Here is a 16,173-nt window from a genome sequence, read left to right as displayed (position 1 = left end):
TGTGCATCATTAGCTAATGGTATTTAGTTTCAGGGTTCTGTTTTGTGTGGTTTGGTTAAACTACCTATATATTGGCAAGAACTGTAATAAATTGCAACTGAAGGCTGTGTGCAATTCTTTACAACAAATTTATTCCAACATAATATAACAAAGCATGGTTAACATTGAAAAGAACAAATTTAATCTACATATCTGGTATGAAATCTACTGTAACAGTACCTGAACCAATCCATGCAACTATAATTGTGATCAGTCATTGATCTGACAAAGAGATTCTATCTTACACAACATGATCTCTGATTGGTAATTATATTATACAGAATGGTTTGTTTTGTTTAATTCATTTTACATAAATTCAATGAATAATATAGATGTAGGCATCAATTCAATATATTTCTTTAATATTTGTTTTTAGATACAAACCATGAATTTTATATTTCAAATTCAGAGTAAATTTACAAAAAAAACATTATAATTGAGTCATTCCAATGAAAATTCTTAAATTACACTACTGTCAACACAAATGTTAATTTTTCCACTCTATAGTTGAGTTACCATTTCAAAAATTGTCTGTTGGTTACTATTCCTTTCTTTATACCAAGGTGTATTTAATGGTTCTAGTAGTTTAATAACATTTCTCAGTTATGGACAGAAAAAAATATTGAGAAGTATTGAAATGAAGCAATTTAATCCTAGTTTTCACTTTGGTGGAGTCAACATGGAGGACAAGAGTGACTCCACTGTGAAGAGTGGAGAAATTAAAATTTTGGTTGACGGTAGTGTAACATAAATAGATCATGATTATTTTATTTTACATAAAACTGGGATTAGAGCAGTCACTGGTTTTTTATCCTTCAGCAATCAATAATCACTCTTTGATCTGGACCTGTCAATTAGTTGCACTGACTGTTTCAAGGACTACATAAAAAGATAAGTCTAAGTATTTATAAATATATTAAGGATTTCCTGAAATGACATTGTCTTATTGTGAGTTGTGACATTGTAAAATGGTCAGAGAGCAAATGGATTATTAACTGGTGTTACATATTTTCATCTGAAAATATTTAAGCCTATTAAATTGATAAATTATCACACATTGTTTGATACATGGTGAAGCAGAGGGATCAATCTTAAACATTATTTCTATTCTTAGTTTCTGAAATTTAACTTCATAATTAGCAGACTTAACTTTATTCATGCCAATGTGACAAATAAAAACGAGTATGTACATATACACGCACGTAATAAAATGGGTTTGGCTATTCTTACTTTTCACTTTAGAAGTGTGTATATAAAAACACTAATTGTCGAAAGTTAAGTTATTTGCAATATTGTCCATTATAAAGTGGAAATTGAGTAATTTCGCATGGATTAATTATTGCAATAACTATTGTTGTTGTTTTTTTTTAATTTTTGGTAGAACAACATGGTCTGCTTGGAGGGTTAACATAGATATACAAGAAACTTATTGTTGTAAGGTAACATCAACAAGAAAAAGGAAAAACAACAAATATTTTTTATGACTAGTCACTTTTGAGATAAAAAAAAAACAAGTACTGGTACAAAAAATTTGTAAAAACAAGCCTAACAATGCTGGTGCTGTACCTAGCACAAAAAAAAACAACAAAAAATGGCTTAAAATTGCCCTAGAAAAACCCAGGTGAAAGGTCACCATAATTACTGCTCATAAGAAATATAGCCATGATCTGCAAGGCACATATACAATGTAGTTATGGCATCTTACAGATGAACATGAAACTAAGTAATACATGAGCACTGACATACATTCTTTAAAGAACCTTACAGGTCAGCCTATTCTAAGCACATGAAGATTACTTTCTTAGTTTTGATTGGTTTTCAAAATAGTAATTTGATTTGAATACTGTCTGAAGCATTATATTGGGATATTATTATAAATATGACATTAACAACTTTTACTCAAAGTTGGTAGAATTTGACTGTTTACGATGGGAAACTAAACCTCTAGAAAATATTTGACTTAATAAGAAAAATAAAGATGTCTTTGCATTCAGATGAAACTTATACTTAACAGTCCCTCTACTGATTGAATTATTAACTTTAATTAGTAGTACACAAAATAAAAAAAAAATTGCAGTATTTAAACATTAAAAAACGTAACATCAACCATAAATGCAAAAGGTTTAACAAAGTTTTTCCTCAAGCTAACAAACCACAAGTACAAATATAAAATTTGCAAATATTCTCTACAATTTATGAATTCAACACACATTGTAAAATGTAACACAGCTGTCAATTGATGATTGTGATTGGCAGAGCTTTATAAGTACTGTCAATCGTAAAATACTTTCGACATCTGATATCTGATGAAAAATGCTACACCACTGAAAAATACCTGAAAAAGAAAAAAATGTCGTGAAATATAACGAGAATAAGTATGGTGTATATGTTAAAGAGAACAACCCCACCAGGATTAAAATGTCAGCCCAAGGCAACCCATTCTTTTTATTTTGATGGGTGGTTGGTGAATAGAAAAGTGCCTCCACATCCCATCCCCTTTATACTTATTTCTGGAACTGCCATAAGGATGGAAGTACCTTCAAAAGACTAATACAAGATAGATCTTAGTCCTTTTGGAATCTTGCTTAAACAACTTAACTCAAAATAATAAATGTACACATGTAAGTGATAGGCACAAAATGCAGTGTTGTTAGATCCTACATGTGCTGATTAAATGGAACATTACATAGGTCTTATTCAAACCCAATGTTGTACACTATGTTGTGCTATGGATATCCTAACTCAACTTTTTCTGTCAAATCAGGGAGGTAGATTTAGGGTAAGGGAAATAACTTTTAAAATCAGCGATATGTTTGTATCATATTCAATTTCACCAAAGCCTATCAATCTTTCATTTGAAACAGAATGAAATCAGTCCAAGTTTCTTTGATGCCCACACGAGATTGATGTAAAATGCTGCATACAAATAATTTGTAAGAGTTGTATCCCTTAACTTAGGTCTACCTCCTTAAGTAAGCAGGAAGTAAATGAACAAGGAATCTGGAAAGTGGGGACAAGTTCTCATGCAACAGCAATATACTCAATATCTAAGCATTCCCTCCAATAAACATTTTGAAATTTTCTTTGCAGAAAAGAGTACTGTGAAAGTACTTTTATTCATGAGTACCAACTTTTATGGTTTAGAAAAAAAATTATCAGTTAGTAGATTCTTGAATTTGTGGATTTGACATCTTTACCATACAAACAAATGGGGAATTTCTTTTTCATTGGGAATCAAATTTCACGGTTACTCAACCCACGAAAACCACAAAAATTGGTAACTCACGAACAATAATACTTTTAACAGTAACATACAGATGGACAGACAGACATGGAAATTGAATATAGATCGAACTCTAACAAATAGGTCTAATCTAATTTGAAAGTTGATCTTACCTGTAAAAGAAGAAGAATGATAACTAATGTTCTCTCATGTAAAGGACCTGTATATTTTAGTATGAGATTAATAAGTGTCATGTTATTGCACTGACTATACTGATTGCCTTCTCCTACACCATCTTGAACATCCAGTATACCAAATATTCTGAACACATTGATACACAATTTTCCTATAAAATTTAGTGAGTTGTATTTGTATAATGTCACACTCATCTCAACTTTATCTGTTTTACTGTTGTACCTGAAACATGAGCAAAGAGAAAATCACAAAAAGCATAATGTCTCCCTATCATTAAGTACATGTACATTTAAAATTATGAGTAATCATTTGTAATAAATTACATTTTTTATATTATTTGTAATCATGATTTAATCAATTACATGTGAAAGTAACCGATCCCATCACTGCTTTCAAAATGCATCTTACCTTTATTTTAGTTTCAACATGTTCAAGATCATTTCCCCTTACATGTATCTATTATTTTGCAATTTAATGCAAGGACTACCAAAAAATCTATTCTTTTTCATGCTGGTAGATCTGATTAGTTTTACTATATTTTCCTTTATAGCACATTTCAATTCAATTATCAATAAAATGCTTCTTTGGGCCATCTAGATATGACCACTGCGGTGGAACCCTGAACAGTTGGGGTAAGTATGTACACACCAATCACTCTTGATATAGCACTGAATTTTGATTAAAATTTGATATTTGACACAAGATAAAAATTTGACCACATTTAAAGAAGTCACTCTTTTCCCCTTAATCCTAAGACCATCAAATTAAAATTTAAATCTTTCTTTAGAGGTAAAGCACCGGTACAATTTCAAAGTAAGTAATTCCACATTCCTCAAGTTAATATCAGAAATAAAAAAATACTTGTATCTGGCCCCTTTGTGATCCTCTTATTCTTACTTGGCTCAAAGTCAAAACCCCAAATTTTAAAAATTTACATGAGATCTATTCACTTTTGTACAGACGTGTGGAAAATGCTTGTTTCAGGCCCTTTTTTGGCCCCCAATTAAAAAGAAGTATGTCTTAACCTCCAAAATCAATCCCAGCCTTTCTTAGGCGGTATGGCACCTTGTTATACCATTTCAAAGTGATCCATTCATTAATAGTCAAGTTATTGTCTGGACATCAGGAAAGTGCTTGTTTGGTTATCCTTTTTGGCCCCTAATTTTTAAAATGTTCTGACAATGTCAGTATAGAATATTGTTGAACAATATCATAGAAATTCCTATGCTGTAACTTGAGAAATATAGTTAAATGTTATATAATACATGTTTTTTGGCCACTTTTCGGTCCTTGATTCTAAAACATTTCGGGCTATAACCCCCAAAATCAATCCTATGCTTTCTTCTGTGGTTTGGAAGCTTCTTGTAAAATTTTGAAAAGATCAACCAACTAATACTCAAATTATTGCACAAAAACCAAGGGTCTACCAACAACGACATGGAAAACAGTGCCATACTCTATACAGCCATATAAAATGAAAAGTATCGTACATGTACTTCTGAATACTTCTACTGATATAAGTAAGTTGAATTTTATATGTGCATTCATACATGTAGAAGAAATCAAATATAATAGGAAATTACACTAAAGTAAAAATGCACCAATTGTATGAGGAAAACACATTTTAAATAACAAGGAGACTTAAAAATTACCATAAAAATTAAAATGAAAACTTGGATTAAATAAAAAAAAAACAGCAAAAAAAGAAAACATTTGCCAAATTATATTAGTCATAAACACTGTTAATACTTACCTAGGTAGCCTGTGTCTCGGACAGGGAACAAACTTGAATATTTGTGGTACAGAGTATATAAAATTAAAGACTTGTGGTATAAAGAATAACAGCATGGTTTTACTAAAATGTCCTAAAATGGCAACAACAGCAAAAGTCATTCCTGCGAAGTAACAAAATGTATCGCCAACAAACACTCTTGAAGGATACCTATAAATAGAAGGTATTTTGTACAATTATGGTAAACAAGTCTATACAAATCTGAAGCTTATTCACATCATGTGATTTTCGGCAACATTTTTATATTCTACACTGAGATTGCAGAGAGAGAAAGGAATCATAGCTACGATAAAAGAATTTCCAATCAGTAGGCTTGTCAGTAGTCTCTAGTACTTTTATCAATATTAAATGGATGGCATTAAAATGTTTCTTTTTTCTCAATCTCTGCATTACTATTCAGCAAAGTAATCAAAGTTTCCCTACCAGTTGTGTAGTAGAAGTGCCAAACAAACTCCAATAAATGGCATCATGAAATATAAGCTGAACACATGAGCTTCTGTACAACATCCTAAAAATAAAAGTAACCATATTTATCATAAAATCAATTCCAAAGTCTTTTCAATTTTCTATTCTCTAAAGTAATGTTAAACACAAAATATTAAATCTACTGAATTTACAATTCCTTAACAAAAGGGAAGAAATTGCTTTTTATTTTTGGTTGATTTAGGTCTCCTATCCAAGTCCAGCACATTTGTAGTAAAACAGATACTCTTGTCATTATATGTATCTAAATTATTTTTGGGTTACAAAGTATTCTTAAACTTTACACTTCTCCAAAAAATTATGAAGCTATAGGGGGAAAAAGACTTAAAAGAGACTTTGCCTTTTTTTTTCGATTCCATAAAACATAGTTGTCACAGGAAAGTGACCTACATGTACATGTAAATGAATAAACATTAGAGTTCAACAGAATGACTTAAAATTTCATTACAATTCTTTTTTTAAATATCCACCTTACAATATATTTCCAGCTTCTGGCTACCTCATACTTTTGTGAGTTTCTTAATCTCTGATGAAACATAAACTAAACTAGCATAGCCCAACACCTATTTCTATATAAATGAAGTCTTACTCTTAGCTAATGTGTTAGCATTGTCAGCTGAAATGCAAATTGTCTACACTACAATTCATTCACTAATGTCATCAAAAATAATAGGATAATGAATTGTAAAGAGTAAATAATCAAATTAGGATCATGAGGGCTGAAAAACACCTAGATTTATTGAATGTGAGGACTTTGTTCCAAGCACAAGTCAAATTATCATGCACTCTTGGCATCAGTAATATTTTGGTAATCCATGATAACCAATTGATTATCCTATATATTTACATGTATTGTAAAGATTTTCTCCATAATTTATTGCTATCTTCAACATAAATATTAATTTATTTTGGAATTTTGGACTAGCAGATTGGTACTCATGTTGTAATGATTTGGTGAAAGGGTACCCATATGAGACTGAAATTACCAATAATACAATGTGGATTATCAATTTTTTTTACACAGGGAACATTCGAATAATCACTTCTATCTATATGATATTGTAAATTTCTCCACTCTCCACAGTGAAGAGGATGTGAGTGGAGTCGCAGTGTCTCCATCCATACAGTGGAGTCACATTTTCTGCCTGCCTAGTACATACCAAGATATATTTTATTGATTCCACAAGTTTAATAACATTTCACTTAGGTACAAAAAATTACAGCTGTTACTTAGGTGGAGACACAGTGGATTTAGAATGCATAAAGAAAGGGACACAACTGTGGAAAGTGGAGAATTCAAAGTTTAGTTTTACATTTTGTAATCCAATAACTTTTTACATTTTAAATTAGTAACTAATTCAAAGTTTGTACTATTACCCAAATTACCATATGTCCAAATGTTAAATATTTTGTCAATGCCTGCTGCATATGTCATGAACATTAAGAGATATTTTTAAAAAGTACATTTTAAAAAGGACTGTCAATGAGTATAATTTTACAGTTATTAAGTATTGATCAGTTCAGGTGAAAGGTCACAGAATATTTTATAAACATTCCAATTTATAAGCTTAAAATTTTTAACAGCTGTCGGTCATATTTTGTAAAGTATGAAAATTGTGTCCTTAGATGCTTTTCAATATGTTTTTATTGTAGATCAATATACAGCAAGCTCATAACTTGGATACATTTTTCATAAGTACCATATTGTCAACTGTTGACTACTGTACCATAATAAACCACCTAAAACTAATCTTAATTGTTTTAATGATATGATCAGTAAATGTGTCTGTATACAACCCAATGCATACATGTAAGCTGTTTTAATAGGTTCAAACTTTAGTAGTCTTTGTAAGAATCATGCAAAATCTTAAAAAAATTAATATACTATAACATTTTAAACAATATATAAAAAACATAAGTAGGCTTTCCAACTATGTATCACATTTTGCATGATTCTTATTTAGAGTGTTACTTAAAAATGTATACCAGCACAGTGATTTTTGAATCCCATTTGCCATCACCCAGGCAAGTGAAAATTTACTCAAAAAAGTAAACAGTTTGTGATATCTCCAGCTTTTAATGCGTTTTCATAAAATTTAGAATGCTACACCTTTTGAAGGAAAACCCTTTTAGCTGTGGGAAAGTTGACACCTCTTTTTCACAATTCCGTTGAAACTGAAATAGTTTTAAATCCTATAATATAGCAAAATATCTTTTTGAAACTTTGTGACAGCCCCTAACAAGTCATGTAACCACAGATTTATCAAAGTTTTCATAGACAGACAACCAATTGTTGAATGACTGGCAACATATTTCAAAATGGTTGCACAGATCAATCTTGTTACAATAAGAATTCAACACACATTAAATAATTGTTAAAGAGCAGGCTCTGGAACCTACTATCAAGTAGCAGTCTTTATAAAAAATTAAACAGTGGGTGATTCATTGCATGTCAAAAACCCACAAAGTTTACTTGTATCTCTAATTCTGAAACACATACTACATGTATTACAGACCATTTTGTAATTTGGTTGTTGCATTTTTGAGATAAAAATTATAGAGATTGTCTATACACAATCAGAGTTATGGTTCTTGATTTGGTTTGATTTTGTTGAATTTTGTAGATGAATGTATGCTTTTCTCAAAACTAAAGATCTGAATTTACATATAGGTAGGACTATCATTATGCAAAAATGTAGCATATGTAGACCCAAAAAGCATAATTTATTCTGTAGGTGTTTCTACACCATGTAGGCAGTGTCTGAATATTATCTGGACTAGTATTTACATATTTCAACATCTTATAGGCAGTCAACCAATAAATTGATTTTCTTGATACTTTAAAAGCATACAATAAATGAAAATAGGATCCTCCTCAAGGTGGTAGACGGTTACTGGGTACTTGCGGCTAAAGACTAAATCACAAGGACTCAGAGGAGGCTAAGCCCTCAGACGCATGACATGCTAAGCCCACCAATGAGTGGACATGACTTAATGCCTGCAATCCTAGCCCCAGCTATGGGTAAATAGCTGGCCAGATCAGAGCCGTAACCTTTGGTTAGTATTTCATCTAGAAAAGAAACTCTAAATAAACCAGGTAGATCTTAACGCATCAGCCGTGGAAGGCAACTGATCTATTAGGACGGGAACCTAGAGAAAAAACACCTGGTCCTCCTAGTAGGGTGTTCAGCATTAGGCTAATAACCTCATAGTGTGAAAAGAAGTTTATCATGGAAATCAAAGAGAGGTAAAGGTTGACCTTATGCTCCGACTGGAGTGAAGAGGATAGGTAGGTACAGATGGAAAACAAACAATATAACAGACTTTGGTACCTGTGGCCATATACCATAACATATTCTTCAAAAAAAATAATGTAGCATGGCAATTTAGATCTAACAAAACAAAATCTGAAGCTTCATGCATATGTTCAGAGACATATCTACTGCATTTACATTTCACTCACCAGAAAGCTCTGTAAAATTAAATATTACAACTGAAATTGCTATAACAAGGGATTGTCCAGCTTCAAGTCCATTGACCCCAGCCAAAATGTTGATTGCATTAGTACAGAAAACAGCTAACATTCCCATGTAAACATAATACAAAACACCTGAAAAACAAATTAACTTTCATTTAGACTTCTGTACACAAGTACATCATGTACTTACCATGTCATGCTACATTCATAAAATTGATATGGAAAGTTAAGCCTGAAAAGTATGATAATGAACTTATAACTACAAACAACAAAACATATACATGCAACTAAAGTAAACATGAAATTCTTTTTAGTATTTTTATTTATGCTATTTTCACAGTACTTAGGAGCTGCTACATAAAAATAAAAATGTTGTGAATATTTTTTTTCAAAAACTGTGCAACAATAGATTGATCACAGAAACCAGGAAAAAAGATAATTTTTGTACTGCCGAAATTTTCTGATTTACACTGACAGTACAGAAAGAGACATACAATGACTTATCACCGACAAAGTGGTACACTACTTTGTGAGTGGTAACCCACAGTATGTCTCTTTCTGTACTTGTATATTGTTTGCACCACATATATAAATATACATTTTTTACATCACATATACAAAATATATTTTTTTTGCACAACTTCACTTTTAGTTGTGCTCCCAACTTGTTTACAGTCACATGAAAAATAACATCCTTTTTAAACAGTTACAAATATTTTCAATATTATAATACAATGTAGTATAGTTTACTTGAAGTAATTTCATAACAAATGCAGATATTTTGTATATGTATTACAAATCTTTAATGAGTAACCTTTTTTTTTATTTTTGTTAAGAAAAAAAAATATAATCAGAAGAAAAGTAATCCAAACAAACCATCTAGGCTGAAGGCCTCCTCTCCTATTTTGACTTACCCAAATTAATATCGTGTCCAAGATAGAGCCTCAGTGGTTTAGGCACAACAATCGTTGTTGACCCAATATTTACAAAATACACCATCAATAATGGTAGTGATGCTATTGTAGGAAGTAAAACCTTGTGTCGCCATTTCAAATTTAGAACATCATCAGCAAAACCAAGAAATATCATACAGCATATGGACAGTAAGGCAGCTATATATTCTATATACTGAAAAGGACAATAAAGATATGTACATTTTTATGTATAATATATATTAGTCCATGGGCTGGGAGGGTCCACCGTGCACCCCCTACTCATCAACTTCATGGTGAATTTTAGGTACCTTTATACCTCCCATTACCGAATCAATTTGTCGCCAAAGAATATTCTCGGATTCTTTTCAGTATAAGCCTATATTTGTACCCCACTGGGTCAAAAAGCCAATATTTTTGTGACTCAATTGTTTAAGTCTTAGCCTTCCTGGGATAGCATGTGTACATAAACTAAATAAATACAGGTATCAATGTATAGCCCAATGCCTGAGGTTTACAACAGTAACAAGAAAGTTGCGGTAACACTTAGGGTTTTGTGGTAAAATGCAAAAAATTTACCTCTACCCTGCTGAAAAATCGCTTAACTTGACATATTTTTCAATGTCAATTTCAAATTTGATATAATTCCATAGATAATTCAATTTTCTACAAAAATGAACCACGAAAACCTAATTTTCAAGAAAGGATTTTCAAACAATATTAAAAATATCACCTCTACCCCTAGAAAACTGGTCTCAGTATCAAAGAAAATTCTCATTCATAGCATACTGACACTGTAGAACTCATATTTTAGTCATTCATAATTAAGATAATGATTTACCTAACATATGTGATCAATTCAGGCACTTAGATTTTCCTTTTTGGGGTGACATCACTGTAAAATCGGAAAAATGGGAATTTTAAGAATTTAAGAATTTTATACTATATCACCCAATATATTGTCTTTTTTTTAAAAACCATAGTTTAAACAAGCTTTTGTGTGATACGGTTCAATAATATAATGACTCAGCTTCAAAATGAGCGCAAGTAATAAATACATGTATTTGAATATATGTGTGTATCTCAGCCCATGTACTATATGTATATACATGTACATATACATGTACCACAAATAAAAAAAGTTGCTTTTCCCATCTTGTAAAATAAGACGATATCATATATTTAGATTAAAATATACATTTTTTATACATACATTATAATTGGGGTAGGAGGGTATGTGTGTATCTCAGCCCATGTGCTATATGTATATGCATGTACAATGTACATGTACATGTACCACAAATAAAAAAAAGTTGCTTTCCCCATCTTGTAAAATAAGACGATATCATATATTTAGATTAGAATTTACTTTTTTTGTATATACATTATAATTGTTTGTTTAATCCTTATATCGTGTAACCTATATGATAAATTTAAATGCACACAAAAACAATGTCTCCGATGTGTGACTGGTCATCTCATGGATTTCAATTAATTTTAACGCAATAGCGGACAGTTAGGAAGTATTAATCAATGATAAATATTTATTTTACGATTCTCTTTTATTCTTGAAACAAAATCACAATGATTACGAAGGTCTTCAATTCTACTCATGATCTGGGGTTAAAGGTCACTAAAAAATTACCACCCAGCAGTTAGATATCACGAAGCAACCGATTACAGAATGCAACATTCTACAGTTGACTATGCCAATGTGGCCAACCTCCCTTTTATATGTCTAGTTTCTGCTTTATCTTCTGGTGACTGAGAGGGGATTTAGTAGGCACTATCTGATCAAAACCTATCTTAGGAACCGATTCAGGGTTTCATCAATCAATTCTCTTCTTAAGATCTGTCTCTATCCTTCTGATTTGAGGAGTTTTAGGTTGAAGAGGGCTTTTGAGGTGTGGTGTTTGGCAAAGGACAGGAGGATTTTCTCTTATTAGTTGAGTGTCAGGTCATACCGTAATAGTAGCTTATGTCAAATAGTAGCTATTTTTAGACTGAATGCATCAAAGCTTTTGTCATGATGTAAAAAAAAATTTCTATTTTACTATTTTTCTAATAGTAACTTTTTTATTTTATTAAGTAACAGACGTTTTCTTATAGAAAACAATAGTTATTTTGTTATAACAATTATTGTATTTATTGTTATGCCTGTATTTGTAAACTTAAATGAATATATTTAAGAGTGTTTGTCTTTAGTTCATGATACTGTTGACTATTTACAATTTACAAAATTCTGCTGCCCATAATGTGTCATTCGTGCTCAACGCAAAAGTGACTAAAGCCCTCAAAATCCTAGCTAAAACCCTGCCTAAATCACATACCATAAATTGTATCCCTTCACGGACCTTACTTGAAGTTTAGTTAAAATATATGATATAATGAACATGACATGTCAAAATCTGTATCACATGTGGTATCAACCCTCGACCTACAATGTATATCACCCTGTGGGTCGGTGGCATTTGGGGTGATATTGGAGGCTCATGTTGATACCACATGTGATACAGATATTGACATATAATATTCAGTATGTATTATACATAAAGCTAAATATTTTATATGAATTATGTACATGTAAAAGCAGAAAACAAATTTATGATATACATTCCTGAAGACTACTTTAAACCTTCATTTGTCATATCAGTATATATATATTTTTTCTTCCAAAAGATGATATATCATTACCTCAATACTTTATAATGTTACAGATTTCAAATCACAATCATGTGGTGCTTCTACTGTGATTTATTGATTATGACACTATAGCATGCAAATGCCATTTAATAACCACCAGTATATACATGACGCTCAATCCTATTAAAATAAGACTTCACACTTGATCCCTGTTTACTGAGCAAGTACGATATCTGATTTTAATTATATTGCATGATGTAATGAAAGAGGGAGGTTTGGTGTGCTGTACCAAGTCAGGACCATTGCAGCACCTGCTACTCCTGTGGTGTGATACACATACAATGTATCTATTTTATCTGAATATCAGATTTATTTTGGACTTCACATGATCATGGATAGGATTAGTGTTTGGTAATTTAGTTGGAATCCTTATGTACATGTAGCATAATACATTCCATATTGTCATATTGAAAATCAAATAAGGCATTCCACTGCTACTAACCTATCATTTGTCATTTTTTTTCACTAGCTTCACTGTCTTTCACCCTAGTGACTCAAACAAAAAAATTGACTACATGAAGATAATCAATTATCAATGATACTCCATAAAATATACCTCATGATGTGGAAAATTCTTGTAATTCTCAGTATAATACAAATGTTTGTAGAATGGCACTGGTATGAAGAGAAACATCACTATTAGAAAAATGGCACCACATATAACACCCAAGGCTTCAGGTCTACAAAGATAAAAAAAATACAAACTTACATATACATTACATCTTCATATAAATGATCATACATGTATACATACACAATACATGACATGTATGCATTTACAATCAAAGTATTTTCTCCTTGACTTGATTTAATTTGCAAAGATATTTAGGCTCAGACTTCTTGCAAATTCCATGTAGATTGTATTTTTGTCATCATCTTATTCAGAAGGACAGAAGATTTCATTTTGTTAGTATTATTTTTTACTGAGACTGAAGGTTTATAGAAAAAGGTGTTAACCTCTGAAACCCTGTTCCTGTTCAGAGTATTATTATACTTTATTTTCCATCAAATTATTGCAAATCAATTAAGTGTAATATTTTAACTCATTCCTCCAAAAAGGCCTCAATTGCTCTGTTTACCTGGTGAACAGTTTTAACTCTTGACCTGAGCAATAGGGTATGTGTCTCTTCATGTGACTCCATTGTTTCACAAGATTGGGTCCTAGTCTACCATTCAATTGCATGGAGATTGGTCATTTCGAGAGTGTTGAGTTCAGTATTAAAAGCAAAACATCTTTTTGTGTTATAATATTGATTACAAATTACACAATGTCTAGTTTTGTACCATAAAAATGTTAAGAAAAACATAAAATAGAAGATTTTGCAGTGTAATGCAGCATTTGGAGAACCCGGCAGTAAACAATAAAATGCAGATCGGTCATTGGATTTCAATACGTTCTACACTGTACATCGGAAATTCTAGAAAGGAAAATGAAACTAGAATGAGACTTACAAAATGAGTAAATTTAAATGAACTGATCATTCATCATTTTACATTACTAAACTGCAATCAGAACAATCACTGTAAGTAATTCAGCAATCAATCAGTCAGGGGTCATCAATCTGCCAGATAGTTGCACAGATTAGTGCAGGGACTGTATCAGTGTATGGTCCTATGGATTTATGCAAATTATGGTTCTTCAGGAGCATTGTCGTGAACTTAAAAATCAGCCAAGCTCATGAATAAAATTATTTTTTTTTACTCTGTGATGATTTAACTGAGTACAAATACCCTACATTAGATGTAAACACATACACTTTTGATTTCGAGGTTTTACTTTGGTCTACACCAAACAGATGTGCCTGAATAAACATTTCTCCGAAAGGTGGAATCAGCTTATAGCATACAATAAATCCAACAACAGATAATACTGCGTTGATAGGGAGGTTAAATTGTATATCAGAAGTATCCATGGTTCATAAGAAAGAAAAGTTCTGATGAAATATCGCCGGTACCCTTACGTGTCCACCATGACAGTTTGACTAAAATTAGAGTCCTACACGGACCTAATAAACTTCCGGGTTTCAAATGGGCAGTGTGAAGTTTAAGGTTGTATAGATACGATCTACATTGTAATTGAACTTGAATTCTTAAAATGTGAATGGTTCCGTAAAGCACAGACCATTTTATTCGCGATGGAGAAAGGGAGAAAAGGAGAGAGAACTATTTTTTTTTAAATAAAAATATATAACAAAATTTAGGCAAAATGCGTTTTAACTCAGCCATGAAGAGAAAAAAATATGACTAAAGATTTTTTTTCTGATTTCAAATATCGTACTAAAATATTCAAATAATTGTTTGACAATGTGTTTATCTTTATTTGACATTGCATATCCATATATTTTTTTTTTTTCTAAATCTAACTTGGAGTTCAGTGAAGGGTATTGTGAAAAAAATATTTAGGAGTATCATATCGTGAAAAAAAAAAAAAAAAACTAGCATGAAATGGAGCTCATATTCAATAGCATTTAAATTACAGTGTTGCCAAATTAAAGTCTTTCCTTTCGTGGAATATCTTGTACACCTTTGCGTTCATGGCGCACAGTTTCTATCCTCAGACTGTGGTTTCTAAGCCTAAATTAATGGCAAGCCGAACTAGACAAAAAGCCATATTCTTTAATATTAGAAAAGAGTTTTTAATATTAAAAATTGATTTGTTAATATTAGAAATTGAATTATTAATATTGATATATTGATATAAAAAATCCATTTCTTAATATAAGAAAGTCCTTTTCAAATATTAAAAATTCATTGTCTAATATTGAAAAGACAATTTCTAATATTAAAAAATCAATTTTTAATATTAAAAAAATAATTTCTTATTTAAAAATTATCCGATTTCTTAATATAAAAAAATGTTTACAAGCCTCAGGCCGATAATGAAATTTTAATTGTTGATATTAAAAATTCATTTTGTTATATTGAAAAATGAATTAGATATATTAGAAATTGAATGTCTGATATTAGAAAATGAATTTCTAATATCAAAAATTGATGTTTTAATGTTAGAAAAAAATAGAAAAAAATATAATAAAAAAAATAATTTTCTAATATTAGAAATTGATTTTTAAACGGGATGACTTTTCATTCAGAATTGTCAACTTTCCATTCATCTAGGGCAACATCCCTTCAGCACCTGCATATGGAGTGTTCATATCACAACTCATACGTTATGCCAGAGCTTGCCGAAACTACGCAGACTTTTTGTATCGCGCTAGAACTCAAACAAATAGGCTTCTGGAACAGGTTTAGGTTGCTACAAGATTGAAGTCATCACTACAGAAGTTTTATGGTCGTCATCATGAACTCGTGGATCGTTATGGTGTAT

The 16,173-nt window shown here is 31.1% G+C and overlaps 1 protein-coding gene across 3 annotated transcripts; it reads right to left on the bottom strand.

The window, feature by feature from the left end:
* Positions 1-109: 109 nt before the first annotated feature.
* LOC148616958 (UDP-N-acetylglucosamine--dolichyl-phosphate N-acetylglucosaminephosphotransferase-like) lies at positions 110-14,843 on the bottom strand. Of its 3 annotated transcripts, none has more exons than XM_088584148.1 (9): positions 14,601-14,829; positions 13,402-13,525; positions 10,125-10,338; positions 9,196-9,342; positions 6,322-6,348; positions 5,673-5,757; positions 5,211-5,399; positions 3,436-3,679; positions 110-2,374 (listed from the first exon to the last, which is right to left on the bottom strand). In XM_088584148.1, the coding sequence occupies exons 1-9, from the start codon at positions 14,756-14,758 to the stop codon at positions 2,312-2,314; spliced, it is 1,251 nt and encodes a 416-aa protein (XP_088440274.1). In that variant the 5' UTR covers positions 14,759-14,829; the 3' UTR covers positions 110-2,311. The 3 variants fall into 3 exon arrangements, with proteins under 3 accessions (XP_088440274.1, XP_088440277.1, XP_088440275.1); XM_088584151.1 differs by lacking the exon at positions 14,601-14,829 and adding an exon at positions 13,925-14,150; XM_088584149.1 differs by lacking the exon at positions 6,322-6,348 and having other exon boundaries at positions 14,601-14,843.
* Between the last annotated feature and the right edge of the window lie 1,330 nt (positions 14,844-16,173).

Source organism: Perna viridis, chromosome 5 (assembly GCF_037379345.1).
Source record: "Perna viridis isolate PV_CMFRI_1.1 ecotype Kerala chromosome 5, ASM3737934v1, whole genome shotgun sequence".
NCBI classification, from domain to species: domain Eukaryota; kingdom Metazoa; phylum Mollusca; class Bivalvia; order Mytilida; family Mytilidae; genus Perna; species Perna viridis.
Note: the sequence above shows the minus strand (reverse complement) of the source record. Positions and strands in the feature narration are given on the sequence as shown.

What these genes read in the sequence shown, in the direction of transcription:
- LOC148616958 (XM_088584148.1), bottom strand. Translation starts at nt 14,758, where the DNA reads ATGGATACTTCTGATATACAATTTAACCTCCCTATCAACGCAGTATTA. An exon ending in TGCTAACACATTAGCTAAGA is followed by an intron (nt 5,758 to 6,321) that starts GTAAGACTTCAT and finishes TTTTATTTTTAG; the next exon opens with GATGTTGTACAGAAGCTCAT. An exon ending in CCGAGACACAGGCTACCTAG is followed by an intron (nt 3,680 to 5,210) that starts GTAAGTATTAAC and finishes CTCATGTTTCAG; the next exon opens with GTACAACAGTAAAACAGATA.